The sequence below is a fragment of the Sphaerodactylus townsendi genome, linkage group LG06, assembly GCF_021028975.2.
Source record: "Sphaerodactylus townsendi isolate TG3544 linkage group LG06, MPM_Stown_v2.3, whole genome shotgun sequence".
NCBI lineage: Eukaryota > Metazoa > Chordata > Lepidosauria > Squamata > Sphaerodactylidae > Sphaerodactylus > Sphaerodactylus townsendi.
The window spans coordinates 95,828,124-95,843,895 of NC_059430.1; the positions used below are offsets into that span (position 1 = coordinate 95,828,124).

General features: G+C 44.5%; 1 protein-coding gene across 2 annotated transcripts; it reads left to right on the plus strand.

The window, feature by feature from the left end:
- Nucleotides 1-2,353: 2,353 nt before the first annotated feature.
- On the plus strand, nt 2,354-14,415 carry PITHD1 (PITH domain containing 1). Of its 2 annotated transcripts, XM_048501211.1 has the most exons (6): nt 2,356-2,612; nt 3,934-3,977; nt 4,215-4,292; nt 5,382-5,486; nt 12,124-12,232; nt 13,675-14,415. In XM_048501211.1, exons 1-6 carry the CDS (start codon nt 2,415-2,417, stop codon nt 13,774-13,776), a joined length of 636 nt encoding a protein of 211 aa, XP_048357168.1. In that variant the 5' UTR covers nt 2,356-2,414; the 3' UTR covers nt 13,777-14,415. The 2 variants fall into 2 exon arrangements, with proteins under 2 accessions (XP_048357169.1, XP_048357168.1); XM_048501212.1 differs by lacking the exon at nt 5,382-5,486 and having other exon boundaries at nt 2,354-2,612.
- The last annotated feature ends 1,357 nt before the right edge of the window (nt 14,416-15,772 follow it).

Below are 15,772 nucleotides of genomic sequence, written 5' to 3' on the forward strand. Positions count from 1 at the left end.
ATAAGTTTAATGTATTGAACACGGAAGAAAAGCCATTAATTTAGCTATTGCCAGACCACCATTCATCTAATAGAAATCTCAAAATGTATTGGGGATGATAGCCAGCCGGCTCCCTCTCAGAGCAAAGGAATTCCTTTTGAGGGTGTGGAGCCAGGCATACAACTTCAAAAAGACTGTTTGCTGAAGTTCGCAGGTGATCACTGCCTATTAACAGGCAAGACAGTAATAGCGATTTTTTAAAAGCGTAACTGTATTTCTAACAAACTTGATTTACTTCATATGTTCAGTGCTTTTAATGAGAAATTATGTAGTCTTTCTCAACAGAGTGACGTTCCAGATATTCCTAAAACAAGCCCCCAGATCTCTTAATCAAACTCCAATTCAAAGAAGTTTGTAACCTAGAGGAAAGTGTTACTCAGAAGAAGCCAGCACTATACTTTGCCTCCAAACAAACCAAATAGTACTGTGCATTTTTTCTAACTACTTAAACTGTGGCTACTGAACAAATAAAGGGGACATCCATCACTCCCTGAGCCAACTGTTACACACAGAAAAGCATTGACTTCATGAAAATCGAGAGACGCCCAAATCACTTCTGTGAGATAAAATTACTTCTAATCTGCTCAATGATTCCCCTGATGTTAAGAATGCAGAGATTTCTCTCCTCTTTTAAATGTTTTGACTGTAGTTTTCATAGATGAAATGGAGCACCCACTTCTTCCAAAGAGCATACATGCAGTACCAGTTCAAACACTACCCCACAACTCATCCCAGTGAGACAGACAACCAAGGGCAACCTAAATCCACAAATCCAACACAGAACCAAAAATAACAATTCAGCCTGTCAGAACAGCTTAACTGTGCTTTGTGACTCTTCTGAGAGAAATTCCAACCATAACTAAGGCTAAACCAGAGGGGAAAGGGGGGCCTGGTTATACTCCTTTGCCCAGGGTCCACACAGTTCTGAAACTGTCCCTGATGTAAATTTCTTTAGAATAGTTGCATCCCACCTTTCTACTTTCAAGGATATTTAAAACAATGCACACAATTTTAACCCTGGCCCACAGGGACTACACAGCAACGGTTGTGGAAGGAGGATCAGAAGATCAAGGCATCTAGAGGTTTTTATTAGTTTTATTAGTGGCAGTGGATTTGATTAGATAATTTATATGCTGCCTTTCCAGACTCCTGTTTGATATGGCTCACAAAGATAAGAACAGTGCAATAATGACTGATTTCAAATTAATAAAACAAGAACATAAGAACATAAAGAGCCTGCTAGATCAGACCAGAGTATCTAGTCCAGGGCTCTGCTACTCGCCTTTGGGAGCTCACATGCAGGATGTGAAAGCAATGGCCTTCTGATGCTGCTGCTCCTGAGCACCTGGTCTGCTAAGGCATTTGCAATCTCAGAGCAAAGAGGATCAAGACTGGTAGCCATAGATCGACTTCTCTTCCATAAATCTGTCCAATCCCTTTTTTAAAGCTATCCAGGTTAGTGGCCATCACCACCTCCTGTGGCAGCATATTCCAAACACCAATCACACGTTGTGTGAAGAGCCATGTCTCCTTAATAATTAACATAACATGTCTCAAACTTTGTTATTCCAAGCTCTGAAATTAAAACTAGGTATTTTTCTATCAGTGTTCATCAATTTAGTGCAGTTAGGGAGATCGTAATTCAGTTGGGCTAGCGGTGTCTGTTGCAGGAAAAATAAACAGGAGTCTTGTGGGACCCTTTAAAAGACCCACAGAAGCTGATTCCACTGAAAACTTTCCCGAATCTGAGGAGGAAGAGGCCACTTCTTCAGCAGCAAGGAGGGGATCTGCCATGTGTAGTCATTTTATAAGATGTTTCAGAAGAGTCCAGGAGGGGTCAAGGGCCTGTCTAAAATGTATTCCACCTTGTGTTTCCTACAGTCTTGCAAAACTGAAGTCCAATCGGGACAGAAACCCTTATTACACTAAACTAGTGGTAGTAATGACCGTAGTCAAGGAGCTCCATAACAAGCAGGAAAGCGTAACGCGAAATTCAGTCACGTAAAATGGCAACACAATCATGAACAATGGAGACCAATAACGAACTGCACCAAGTTTATTCACAACAGCAGAGAGTCAGCTTGCTTAGGTACCAATTACAGCGGCTGGAAATATTCATTGTGCTTATCCACATCCCATACTTTTAGAGTTGTCTTTTCAAGGCTACTATTTACATTCCACATACAAGGATGTTTGTACCGGACGCTTAGGTTATGAGCCAGTTTTCATATGTTGTTATTGGGGGGGGGGGGGGGGGGGGAGATCCGACCTCATCACGTGATAGGAAACGGCCGTTTAAAACCAGCGCTCCGCGCCTGCGCACGGTTTGTTGACATCCGGGTATTTTCCCTTCTTCTTCGGTCTCGTGCTGGGCTATGTCTCACGGGCACAGCCACGGCGGGGGCAGTTGTTGCCATGGCGACGATCCTGAAGAGCCACCCGAGCGGCGTGGCCAAGCTTGGGGCCTTTACTTGCGCATTGACCGCGAACGGCTGGAGTGCCTGAACGAGCGCCGGGAGGGCAGCGGGAAGCTCGTCTTCCGCGCCTGGGAGGATCGCGGCGACCGTCACCAGGTAGGCAGGATCGTCTGTATGCGCGAATGCATGTCGTTTCTTCCACCACTACCCACTTCCTTCTCGGGTGGCTCCTGGGAATTGCTTCTGCTCTTTCGCCTGAAATCGCCTTACGTTTATTCTGCAGCAGTTTAGCCTGCTTCTAGTAGGGAGGACAATAACCACTGTAGTGGTTACAGTGTCAAACTGGTATCTGGGAGACCCAGTTTCAAATCTCCACTCTGTCATGGAAGTTTGTAGGGTGACAAGGTCACTTTGGGCCAGACACAAATGGAATAATTACAGAATAAAAGCTTATGTCATAGTCAGTTGAAGACCCTGCTGTTTGACTATATTGTACTGTATTATTCGATTTGTATATCGCCCTCCCCCGAAGGGCTCAGGGTGGTGAACAACAACAGCATAATAGCAAACATCAGTAATCATAACATCAAGCAACAAAACATCAATAAACATAGGATCAATAAACACAACATTATAAACATAGCATTATAAACAACAAGAACATCAATAATCATAACATCATAAGCTATAAGGCAACAATAATCATAGCAGCATATATAATCAATAGAGATAGACATAATGAGCATAGATGGTGACTTTCCCATTCTGTAGCCTGATATATGTGTGTGTGTGTGTGTGTGTGTGCACACAAATGCTCCTGCATGTGTATGTAGGTGTGTGTCCTTTTGCAGCATTGCCTCAAGTGCAACCTTTTACTATATCTCAGAGGAATGAAATGCAGCCCTTTTCTTTCAGATAGTCAGGATATGCTTTTGATATATTGCATGCTCCCCAAATCCAGGTTTTTAAGCAATGTAAAGATCTTTGGAAAGGAATGAGATGTGAGTGGAATGTAGCAAGGATTGAATTGATGGCAGCGCTTATGAAGCCTATTTCTGGGTGAGATGAGAGAGGTACATCCTATATTCAGCTCATTTTAGCCACATATCTGTATTGCTTCTAGAAGACTAAGCATGTAAGCGTTTGCATTCTGATAGTCCTTTTTAAGCTATAATTGTGACACAAATAACTACTGTAGGTGTGTGTGGGCAGGTAGGTTAGTTTTTTAAATGTGACCTACAATAATTTAGTGTGCTTATTTGCAAAGTTCCACTACTTGCATATGTATCTCACAGTGCTTAGAAAGTTCAAGCATTAAAATCCAGTTCTAAGAAGCAAATCTAGTTCCCTGTCGGATTGTCAAAGTGCCAAAGAGCAAATGATGTGACCACTCAACAACCGAAGTCCACAGTGCTGCTTAGTAACCAGCGGTAATGACTTGAGATACTAAGCCCAATTTTGTCTTTCTTCCTTCCAGTTTGTTGAAAGTGATGATGATGAAGAGCTTCTGTTTAATATTCCGTAAGTACTTATTTTGAATGAATTCCTGGCTCACCATCATCTGGTCGCTCTTCGTGTGGACCTCTGGCTGTTTTGTAGAGCTTGGCTTTAATAGCAAAGCATTTTGACAATGGGCTGGTGGAAGCTGGGCTGCAGGGAGTAATTTCTGTAAACTGACAGGTGCATACTGCGAAGGCCAACTCAACTGTTCAACTAATAACTACCTGGAATGCCAATTTACCTGCTCTTTTGTTCCAGGTTTACAGGCAATGTGAAGTTGAAAGGGATAATTGTGATGGGAGAGGATGGTGATACGCATCCGTCGGAAATGCGCCTGTAAGTATGGGCTATGGGGTGGATCACATCACTTGCGGCGGGGGCGGGGGGGGTGGTTAACGTTGCTGGTCCACCACATGAATCGTTACTTTTAATTCCTCCTCCAATTTTGGCATTGGATTAGCAGGTAACAGTGCAACCCTCTGCATGTTTACACTAAAGTAAGTGCTACATTACTTAATGGGACTAACTGCTAGGTAAGCAGGCAAAACGTCACAACCGTAGCCTCCTCTGCGCCTTGGGTTTTTGATAATTTCAACAACTTTTCCTATTAAAAGTCTGGTTCAAAACAAGGGATTTGATACTGCAGATGTGTTCTTCTCATGGGGCTGGCTTCCAACCCAGTATCACTAGAGAATCGTGGGTGAGGCCACTGAAGCAGGTAGGGCTTTGCTTTATAGTGGCATGAGCTGTGAGAATAATCTGAACAGGTCAGGCTGGTGAGTGAAGCACTGCTGTTGCAAATACTTAGTGAGGACAGGAACACATTCTGCCGTCCATGCACTCTTTAGGACAAGGTGCAAGTTGCTAAAATGAGTATGCTGATAGTTATAATTCTCTTTTAATTGGAAATGTTGGCCCTAATGACCTACAAACAGTAGTACTCAAGGGAAGCCCATGCCTGCTGTTCCTTTTATTTTCAGTAGGGGGAGAATCTCCCTTGTTTTCACAGAAAGTGAAACTATCTTCTTGTTCTGGTTTTCACTTACTTCTAAGTTAGTTATTCTTGGTGCCAGTTCAGGCTCTGATTCCTAGTATGGTGTAATGATTAAGAGTGGGTGGACTCTGATCTGGAGAACCAGGTTGGTTTCTGAACTTCTACACAAGAATCCTGCTGGGTGAACCTGGGCTAGTCACGGTTCTCACAGAACTGTCTCAGTCCCATCTACCTCACAAGATGTCTTTTGGGGAGAGAGGAAGGGAAGGATTTTGCAAACCACTTGGAGACTCCTTACAATAGAGAAAAGCAGTGTATGAGTCCACACTCTTCTTCTTCTATTGCAGAGCTGAACCGCTCTTGCAGTTTGGTGCTAAGGGAGGAGGGGGATCCTACATAAGCTGAATCTTGCTGTTCTTTCCTTTCCTCAGGTTTAAGAATATCCCCCACATGTCTTTCGATGACACTGCCAGAGAACCAGATCAGACATTTAGCCTGAACCATGACGTTACGGGAGAACTGGAGTATCCTACCAAGTATGGCACTGTTTGCATTGTCAAGGGCTTTCATGACTGGAATCAACTGGCTGTTGTGGCTTTTCCGGGCTGTGTGGCCATGGTTAGGTGGTTTTAGCTTTTAATATTTCACTGCATCTGTGGCTGGCATTTTCAGAAGCATGTCATCATGATGTGCTTCTGAAGATACCAGCCACAGAGGTGGTGAAAATTAGGTACTAAAACACTAAACCACACAGTCTGGAAAATCTGCAATAGCCAATGGCACTGTTTTTTCCCCAGAAAGTCCAGTAGCAATTTAAAGTCTTAAAAGTTATTTCAGTATGAGAGCCACACTTAACCTCTCTATGCCATCTCCTCCCTTTCCCCCTTAGATCAGATTTATGCTTAAAACACTTATAATTCCCATGAAGCCTTGACTCTTACCCCCTGACCTTCCGAATAAAATCCTGGTGTACAATTTTCCCTTCTTATAGTTATCTAAAAAAGTGACTCCCATAAGCTCATAGCGAAGTAAAGGTTGTGTGCTTCTGGACTTTTGTTTTATTTTGCTACAACAGGCTAACATGGTTGCTATTCCTTTGCAGTCATCATGGAAGGTGCTGTATATCCAGTCTTCAGTAGGGATGTGCAGATCCTCCTGCTCCTGAAGCCACATAAAATATGTATTGTCAACAAATGGCTTGGGGGCTGGATCTGGCCCTTGAGAGGGCTTATCAGGTGTGGAACCCAGCTCAGGTACCCACCCTTGCTGTCATTCAGACCTAGTGAGCCCACCGCAGCCTGGCCAGTCCAGGCATCCCTCCCCTGCTCCCAACCTGGTTTGGCATGCCCACCATGAAGTGGCAAAATCAGGCACCCACCCACAGTGCCAGCCATCTCCTTCAGGGTCAATCTAGGCTTGTCAGTCCAGGCAGCCTCCCCCACTCTCAATATGACTGCTGAACCACCCTCCTCCCCCAGTGAGCCCACTTCTGGTGATCCCACTGTAGGCTCACCTGCTAAGGCAGCTCCCCCTGCCCCCTGTACCGATCAACTTTCCCAATGTCATTTTGTGTTGGCAAGCCCACTGTGGGCTCACCAGCCAAGGTTGCCCCACTCCCCAAGGTCTGATCTGGGCTGGTAAATCTGCCGGGGGCTCACCAGCCAGTGCCCTCAGAGCCTGGCCCATCCCAGTCACATTTATGCCCTATCCAGTCCTCGTAACAAATTAGTTCAAAACCTCTGATGTATTGCATGTTGTTAAACTGGGTCTTTCCTTGCAGAAAACTGCTTGTGGTACTAGAGAGGATAGAAAAACTGTTCAGTTGGGGTTTGTTAATAGCCCACAATTGGATCTGCATCAGTTGTTTCAGTGTTCAACTCATTCGCAATAAGAGCATTGCATACATGTTACATGGTGCCGCTCTTCTTCAGTTCCCCATTCAAAACACTCTGTGACTCATACCGGCTCTACACAGAGTCCTGGCTGATAAATAAATCTACCTGCTTTGCTCACTATTTTTTTCCCTTAGGATAGTTCCTGTGTGTTCCTTACCCTGAATAGATTGTCCTGACTATTTGCCATTGAGGTTTCAAGGCTGCTTTCTGATTAATCAAGAAAGGGCTCTTGTCATTCAAAAATCACCTGACTTTACTATCTGTGTTGACATTCAGTCTGTCATCTAATATCCTAATAAGTATGCTTTCCTCAAAATCTGTATCCATCAGAAGGTCAGTAGGGGGTGCTTTGAAACTGCGTAACTAGATACACACATGCATGAAGTTACTTTCTACTGAAGCAGACCATCAAGGTCAGTATTGTCTTCTCAGACTGGCAGCAGCTTTCCAGGGTCTTAGACACAGGTCTTTCGCATCACCTGCTACCTGCTCTTTTTAAATGGGAGTTGCCAGGGGTTGAACCTGGGACATTCTTCATGAAAAGCAGAGGCTCTTCAACAGCTGTCACAGCTTAGTTGCAGCAGTCCCTTGCAGAAGGGGGCCCCAGAGGACCAGGCAATGTTCTTGTAACTGGCATATGCCCACACCAGGCCTCTGTGTTCCTGCCTTGCAGTCTTACACTTATTTATGTATTTGTTCCATTTATACCCCGCCCTACACCGAAGTCCCAGGGCAGCTTACATAATGGGGTTTAAAAGCCCTGATGAAACATAGCAACATTAAAAACCACCATAAAAACATCCTTTGAAACAGTCAATAAAAACATCCATTAAAAATCCCCACCGCTCTGTTTCCCCACCCTTCGGATGGCATCGATATGGGGGACATTTGAATCTCCTGAAACGTGTAAAAGTTCTGTTGATTTTAGTTTCATGTCCATACATTACATAGCTTTATTAGCTTTATGTACATACATCACCCATGCAAAATTCAGAGACAAAAGCTACATAAAAGCTTTCATTGGGACTAGTCACAATGATGCAAAAGGTTGTGCAAGTTTCAAGTTCTTCATCAGGAGAAAATATTCATATTCTTTCTGGTGATGAGAAGAGAATTCTTCTTCAGGAATCCCCATCCCCCTGAATATACAGACATAAAATCAAACTTGCCAGATTTGCATCACCCGCAGTATTGGTAGCATCCTGGCAAAGATCAGGGGCTGGATCCAGTGCAGCATTTCCATAGGTGCATGGATATTTACCCATAAGCATGACTTCCTCTGTTTCCTCCTTCTGTGGCAGCCCAAATCCTATCCCTGGGGACCCCTTTTCCCCAGGTCATAGACTGCTGTGGGGGGCCGGGGGAGAGCAGAGAAAGCTGTGCTCTAGAGATGCACATTTGAAAAAGAGGAGTTTGGATTTATACCCAGCCTTTCTCTCCTGTAAGGATACTCAAGACGGCTTACAAACACCTTTCCTCTCCCCACAACAGACACCTTGTGAGGTAGGTGGGGCTGAGAGCGTTCTGAATGAACTATGACTAGCCTAAGGTCACTCAGGCTTCTTGTGTAGGAGCGGGGAAACAAATCTAATTCACTAGATAAGAGTCCACCACTCATGTGGACGAGTGGGAAAATAAACCCAGTTCTCCAGATTAGAATCCACCTGCTCTTAACCACCATGCTGGCTCTACCACTACGCAACTACCACTACCCGCTCTCTGCAACTACACCACACTGGATATTTCCAATCCAAAGCAGTGCCTGAATTTTCCAGTTTTCATTTTGGATTTGCTTTCTCTAATCCAAAACAAAACAGGGAATTTCAGACACTGTTGGGGTTTGCAGTATCCCAGTGCACACCCCTGCAGAGCATTGTGAGTGGAAGCCCTTGTCCTTGCAGAAATGCTGTGCTGGATCCAACCCCAGTGTCTCCTGCTAAATGGTTTTTTATTTATTTAGTTTCTGTTCATTTCCTTGAGTGGTTGACAAAACTGAGCTCCCAGAGCTCTCATGTATGGGCAAGTCGGCAGCTTGATTGTGTGCATGTGAGTTATTTACTTTTAACAAGGAAGGAAAGCCTGCTTGAAGTCTTTCTTTGTATTTTTTTGTAATTGGAACATTGGTATAGTTTTAGGAAGAAGGATGCTTAAACTTTTGCAGGTTGAGTAAAATAAGCATGCTATCAAATTCTGTAAATTGTGGCATTTCTTAATATTATACATTAAGCAGGTTCTCATGCACACGCCCTTCATTAGAGCCTTTGTCAGCTAGCATCTGACAAGCAATTATAATTTAAGCAGGTACGATACTCATTTTGCAGTGGCAGCGCCTGAAATGCATTTTCGAGTCATCAGCATTTTCGGTAAGCAGCCCAAGCAGCCTGAGCCCCTTCAAAGGAGGAAAGCTAAGCAGAGTTAGCCATGGTTAGTACATGGATGGGAGACCACCAAGGAAGATGTGGGTTGCTGTGCAGAGGAAAGCATTGGCAAATCGCCTCTGTTCATCTCTTCCCTTGAACATCTGTGGATGAGTTCACCAGAAGTTGGTTGCAACTGGGTGGCATTATTCATTCAAGAGCCTGAGAAAAAGATGTGAGCATGTGAATGTACTGTCATGAGCTTACCAACTGTTGAATGTACCTACATGTGTAAGTCCTGTGTAACTTATGAGCCTGCCTAGCCAAACTTCGCTTGATTTTTTTTAAACTATGGAGAAGTTTTCCCTTGACTAGCTTCTCTGCACACTTTATTCAACGTGCAGGATTGGGGAAGACTTTCTTTGGTTGGAGAGGTGTGGTGGTGAGGTGTGGTGGCTGGAATGTAGAATCATGGAGCCCCAAGTTCAAATCCCAATTTACCATGGAAGTTTGCTGGGTGACCTTGGGCTAGCTACGCTCTGCCTGTAACTCATCACACAGTGTTGTTGTTGAAATGGAGGAGAAAGGTGGTGTAAGTTGCTTTGGGTCCCCATTGGAGTGAGTTTAAATATTTAAATACAGAGTAATTCAGCATGGATTGGAAGTTCCATGTGCACCTAATATGTAGTTCCTTTCCCTTTGCCAAGGATTGGTGGAGTTGCTTTAAATTGCTTTAAATTGTTGCTAATATAGTAGTGCTGGTTTTCTGGTAAGGAGCGCTGTAGTTCTTTGAGTATTCAGGCATGATGGAGTGGGAAGTCAGTGCCTCATGGGCCCTTTCCGCACAGCGGAAAGGGCGCCTCTCCACCAGCAGAAATTATGCCAGTGGAGGGGTGGGGGCCATTTGCACGGGAGCATGCGAGCGGCCCCGCAGAAGCCAGCGCAGAAGAGGTGGCTTCGCACGGAGCCACCTCTTCTGCGTCTCCTCCCCACTCACCTCATTCTCCAGTGTCGCTCTGGAGGCCATCAGGGACCCGCCCATGCTGCCCTCCGACCCCTGGAGGTTGGAGGGCAGCATGGGTGGGTCCCTGACGGCCTCCAGAGTACGCTGGAGGACGAGGTGAGTGGAGGGGACGGGGAAAGCGCCATCTTCCCAGCGCGCCAATGGGAAGACGGCTTTTTAGAATAACCTCGCTCAACAAGCGAGGTTATTAGGAGCGGCTTCACGCTGCTCCTGGGCCGCCAGGACAGCGCCTCCTGTGCGAACAGCTGTCCAGGGATGGCGTTTTTGCCGTCCCTGGGCCACTGTAAATGGCCCGTGCGGAAAGAGCCATAGTTACAGGAAGGTAAGGACTTGCACTGCTGAATCACTTAGCCCCAAATTAGCATGTCCTTGTATCCTTACTTTCCATCACATGCTACATCAGCCAGTATGGTGTAGTGGTTAGAGCATTAGACTAGGAACTCAGAGACCCAGGTTCGAATCTCCACTCTGTCATGTAAGCTTGTTGAGTGATCGTGGGCCAGTCACATACTTTAACCCTATCTACCTCACAATATTGATGATAAAATGGTGCGGGGGAGGATGTAAGCTTGCCAATGGTGAGAAAGGTGGGGGTATAAATTAAGTAAATAAATCAACCAAGAGGGAGAAGATAAAACAGACTGGTATTAAGCTCTCAGAGTTGGGAACTCTCTGAACTACCCGCCTGAATGTGAAATGAGACATGCTATGAAGAGTCGTGTGACTCGTTTGGCAGGTTATACAGCTGGAGGTGCAGCTGTTGTCGAACCCAAAAGAATGTGAGATTCCATAAAATCTTGCCTGGCAAGACAGTTGAAAATGTATAATGTATTTATTTTATTTACTTCATGTATAGCCCACTTTATTTCCCTGAGACTTAAGCTGATAGCCAAACATGAAACAGAAAGCAGAGATCTCCAGTTAACAGTGCAATGGAACTAGGGATAAAAGGATACTGGATAAAAGTACAAACGAAATAAACATTCTGACATAGCATGATACAAAAAGTGGGTAAGAAAGATAAAAAGGATACTAGTGTGCATAAGAGAAATTACAGTAGACCATGAGCCTATCCTTTATATAGCAATCTCCTGAACAGTTCCATTATATAAAACTTCTAATCTCATGATAAAAATGCCCTCCAAACATTTTCAGTTTTGCACATTCTACAGAATGATAGAATCATGGGGCTTTCCTGACTCTGTTGCAAAAAAGTGGGTTATCATTGGATGCCAGGGGGTAGCTGCAAAAAGTCTTACGATGACTGCAGTCATCTGGGAAAGCCAAATTGTGTTTTTCTTTTTAGACATTATGGATTCAAGATCAACAGTCCCATCCAAAGCAGGGGAAAGGGGGTGATGGCTCTTTAGTGATATGCCCACCCTGCCAGAGCATTTGGCAAATGCACTGGGCAACCTGGAAGGTGGGTTCTACAGCACCCAACACAGAAGGGCACTGGTGTTCTGCCCCGTGTTGGCGTCCAGTTGGTGGACCCGAGTGGTGGACCGGAGCATTCCTGGTCGGCTTCCACTGTTGGCTCCCACTGAGGATTTGGGCTACAACCAAGACCCCAGTTTTGGGTGGCATAAATCCATTCAAACACACAGAGGGCTTTTGGCTGGCTGGGGAGGTTTGTTATTGTTCCTGCCTCCCTGTGCCGGCCAAAAGTCCTCTGGAGGTGGTGGGGGCAGCGCGGTAACAGCGCTGTGTCCTGCTGAATGGGGCTGTCCCTGTCTCAGGAACTGATTGCAATAGTTCAGGCAAAACAAATCCCCATTTTTCATCCTGCTGGGCTGACGCTTCTGGCACGATGGATGTTCTTTATAACTCCAGAGGCCAGAATGAATATGTAATAAGAACTTTGGAGGAAAAACATTGAACTTTTTCTCTTTTGCAGAATTGCTCGTTTTTCTAGTGTTCATCATCTCTCCATACACTTCTCCAAGAACTTTGGTGCTGAGACAACAAAGATCTTTTACATCGGCCTGAGGGGGGAATGGACAGAGGTAAGCATTCTGTCTGTGTCTGGGGTCACTGATGCAACCACTGAAAACACAGAACAAGTGCTTATGTGCAATTTTGGTGTGACCTTTCTGAGCAGAGGAATGTGTAGATCCAAGCCCAGGTGCAGCGTCAACATTTTGAGTGCCTTTATAGAGGGTTTCTACGGGCAGTGCTCCCACCCTGTCATTTTGCTAACATTTGATATGTCTGTGGGATTGTTCTGGATTGGAGAGTATGAATGTCTGGGGCAATTGCCGACACATAAGGCACAATCATACTAAAAGTGAACAAGGTGTGTATCAGTGCTCCATGTCCATTACCATTCCTTAGCAGTTGTTCTGGTGGGAAAAGCCATGATTGGTTGGTCTGTTTTTGTAGTGAGTTCTGTTAGACTTGAAAACAAGTGCATACAACTTTAGTATAACCCTCTCCCCCTGCCAAAGCTCTAGGTTTGGGTAAGGCAGGAGGTCATGTGGTTTGTTCCCTTCCTTGGAACAGAAGCTTTCCTGATTGGCTTGTGGTGATTCTTGTGCATTGTAGATGGTCATGCTCTTGCATACCACCTCATTGTCATTTGAACACATCTGCCTAATGATTAGAGTTGAGAAAGTGCTTCCTGTGTTGGGCTATTTTCTCTTGATGTTGGCATGTGAGAACAATTATGGTAGTATGGTTGTAGAGTGGGATCTGATAGACCCAGATTCCCCACCTCTTCCATGGAAGCTCACTGGGTGACTCTGTCCCAGTTGTTCTGTCTTGTCTACCCATCAGGGTGGTTGTTAGGATAAAGTGGAGGAAGGGAACAATGCAAGCACTTTTGGGTCTTTGGGGAGAAAAGCAGTTGTAAATAGATAGAACATTTTGATAGCTGGCTGTTGTTGTTTGGAAATCCTTCCTCCGCTCGGCTTTCCAAATCAAGAAGGTGAGAATAGTAAGCAAAGTAGTTGTTGCCTTCTCCAGTGCTGAGCCCTGCCAAAATGAACAACTTTTGGCATGGTAGAGCTTCTTGACTGATTGGAATGTGTAGGAGAGCACACTTGCCTGGAGCAGTGGTTCTCAACCTTCCTAATGCCGCAACCCTTTAATACAGTTCCTCACGTTGTGGTGACCCCCAACCCTAACATTTATCCATTTTACAGATGGAGAACACTGATGCAGAGAGTCTTAGGTGACCCCTGTGAAAGGATCATTCGACCCCCAAAGGGGTTGTGACCCACAGGTTGAGAACCACTGGCCTGGAGGATGGCACCCCAACTTTGAGAAAGTTGCTTGCAGCAGATGTTAGTTATTCAGAGGCAGTGCACACTACTGAATTGTGGGCAAAATCTGCCAACCTAGAGAGCAATGCTAAAGTGGGGGATAGACTCGGAGTGGGGCTTTCCAGAGCTCTGATGCTTTCAAGGCAGCAGCCCTTAAGGAAGTCTTTATCTTGTTTCCTCTGCAGCCTCACCGCCACGAAGTGACCATCTGCAACTACGAAGCAGCAGCAAACCCATCTGACCACAAAATTGATCAGATCACACCGCAAACACACTTCATTTCTTAACTTCGGAGGCTCGTACTGCCCGACCGTTGTGTGAACTTGGAACACTTGAGGAGAGAAGGACTGTCATGGCTTTTATCCTTTCCATGTGCAAGGATTTTGTTTTGTTTCGGAAAAGCAGGGTGCCAAACATTTGCCGATCATGTGAAAAACAATTCCCACTTCTACCAAAAAGACAGTTGCAGCTTAGAAGCTTGAAAGCTTCTTGCTGGTCTGCACAGCAGTTGTCTCGACTAGAGAATATCTTTTTGTAGAGCTGACTGTTTTCTCAACAATCGAATTGGCTTCTTAACTGATAGCCAGCATATATAAAATGTGAGGCTTTTTGGCAACAAAGTTGGAATCATTTGCACAATCTGAGTTTGGTTCTGGCTTTAGAATGTAACTTATGAGAGAGGTGGGATGAGTGACTTCCTAGGTACAATCCTAGTTAACTTCCAGGTGTGTTAATGTGACTTAAACAGGCCCATTATGCCTCTTTGTAGGTGTTTATTCAGTGGCCTACTTGTTGATGCGTGATAGCTTCAGGTGTTTTCCTAAAATCTAGGGAGCTGAAGAGTTAGGAGTCTGTTCTAGGAGTCCCTTTCCAACCAAAATGGTTTGACTGGTTCCCTCCTTCCAATAAATATGGTGAAGTGCTTATCTTTGTGTCTCTTGATTTCATCATTTTTACACCTCTAAGGAAGTCATCAGCACAAAAGTAAACAGAGAACAAGCGAAACAGGACATGATCTTCGATAAGGAAGCAACAAAAGGTGTGAGATACAGTCGATAAGGAGAGAAGCCTTGGTTTGTTGGTGCTGGAAATTCTTTCTGGTCCCAAAGTTGGGATTTGTGACCTCGGATGCAGGGTGGAAAGCATCAGGACCCCTTCCCTGAAGTCTGTCTGTGCCATCAGCTATTTAAGGGTCAACTGCTTGTGGACAGTGACGTTTCATCAATCCTCTTTGATCATTGCTCCTTGTTTGCTTAATTATGTCCGAATCAGTTTACAGAAATGCAGAACCTCAGTAGCTCTACAATTTATTCTGCACATAGTGGTCTCCAAGTGCTGTTGAGACAGTCATCTACCGCAGGGCATGTTCCTTTTTCACTAGACACTTTGGGGCTCTTGAAAAATATTAATCTATGATAAACCTACAGCCAGAGGAAGTGAGCACTGTGACAGAGGCTCAGCTCTGCAGTACCCACAAAGCAACAGACACAGAGCAACAGTATAGGAGCCAACCCAATTTATTCAGCAGCTAATCAATAGACAGAATACACAAACTCAAAAGCTGCAGATAAAATCAAACAGCTGCAATTAGGTCAAATTACTAATTGAATTGATTATCTTTGGCCAATGCTGCAAAGATAGCACAGAACATTCTAAACCTACCTTGTTTGGGAGGGAGTTCCATAATTAGGGTGCCTCTGCCAAAAAGGCCATTCCTCCTGTCGCCACCTAACTCCAGAAAATCACCTTAACCAGTATGTTGGTTCATAGAAGTGAACATGGTCTCTCAGATGCACTAATCCCAAACCATTTAGAGCTTTAATGGTAATAAATTATAAATTTATAATGCATATATGGATCAAATATAAATAATTTATAATGTAATGTATATTAAAAATTAAAGTTAATAAACTTTGAATGATGCCCAGAAGTAGGGAACCAAAGTTCATGGAGTATGTCATGTTTGTTACAGTGGCTTCCTGTTAATAATTTAGTGAATACATACTGAAGTGATTGAAGGTTTCAAAGACTGCCCTCCATGTAATGCATTACAACTCTCAGATTTTCATGGGGGAGACCAGGAATTCCCAGAAGAGAACACATCTGTTAATACCAATCAGCTATAGTGGTAAATTGCTACAATCTTTCAGCTGGATTCCACTAACAGTAATACTTTACCTTGGCACAAGGAACTTTCTTGGCTGCAGGCAAGTGTTTCATTTTGGTCATAGAGGCAGATCAGTTAATAAAGTTGCCAACTCTGGATGGGGAAATTCCTGGATA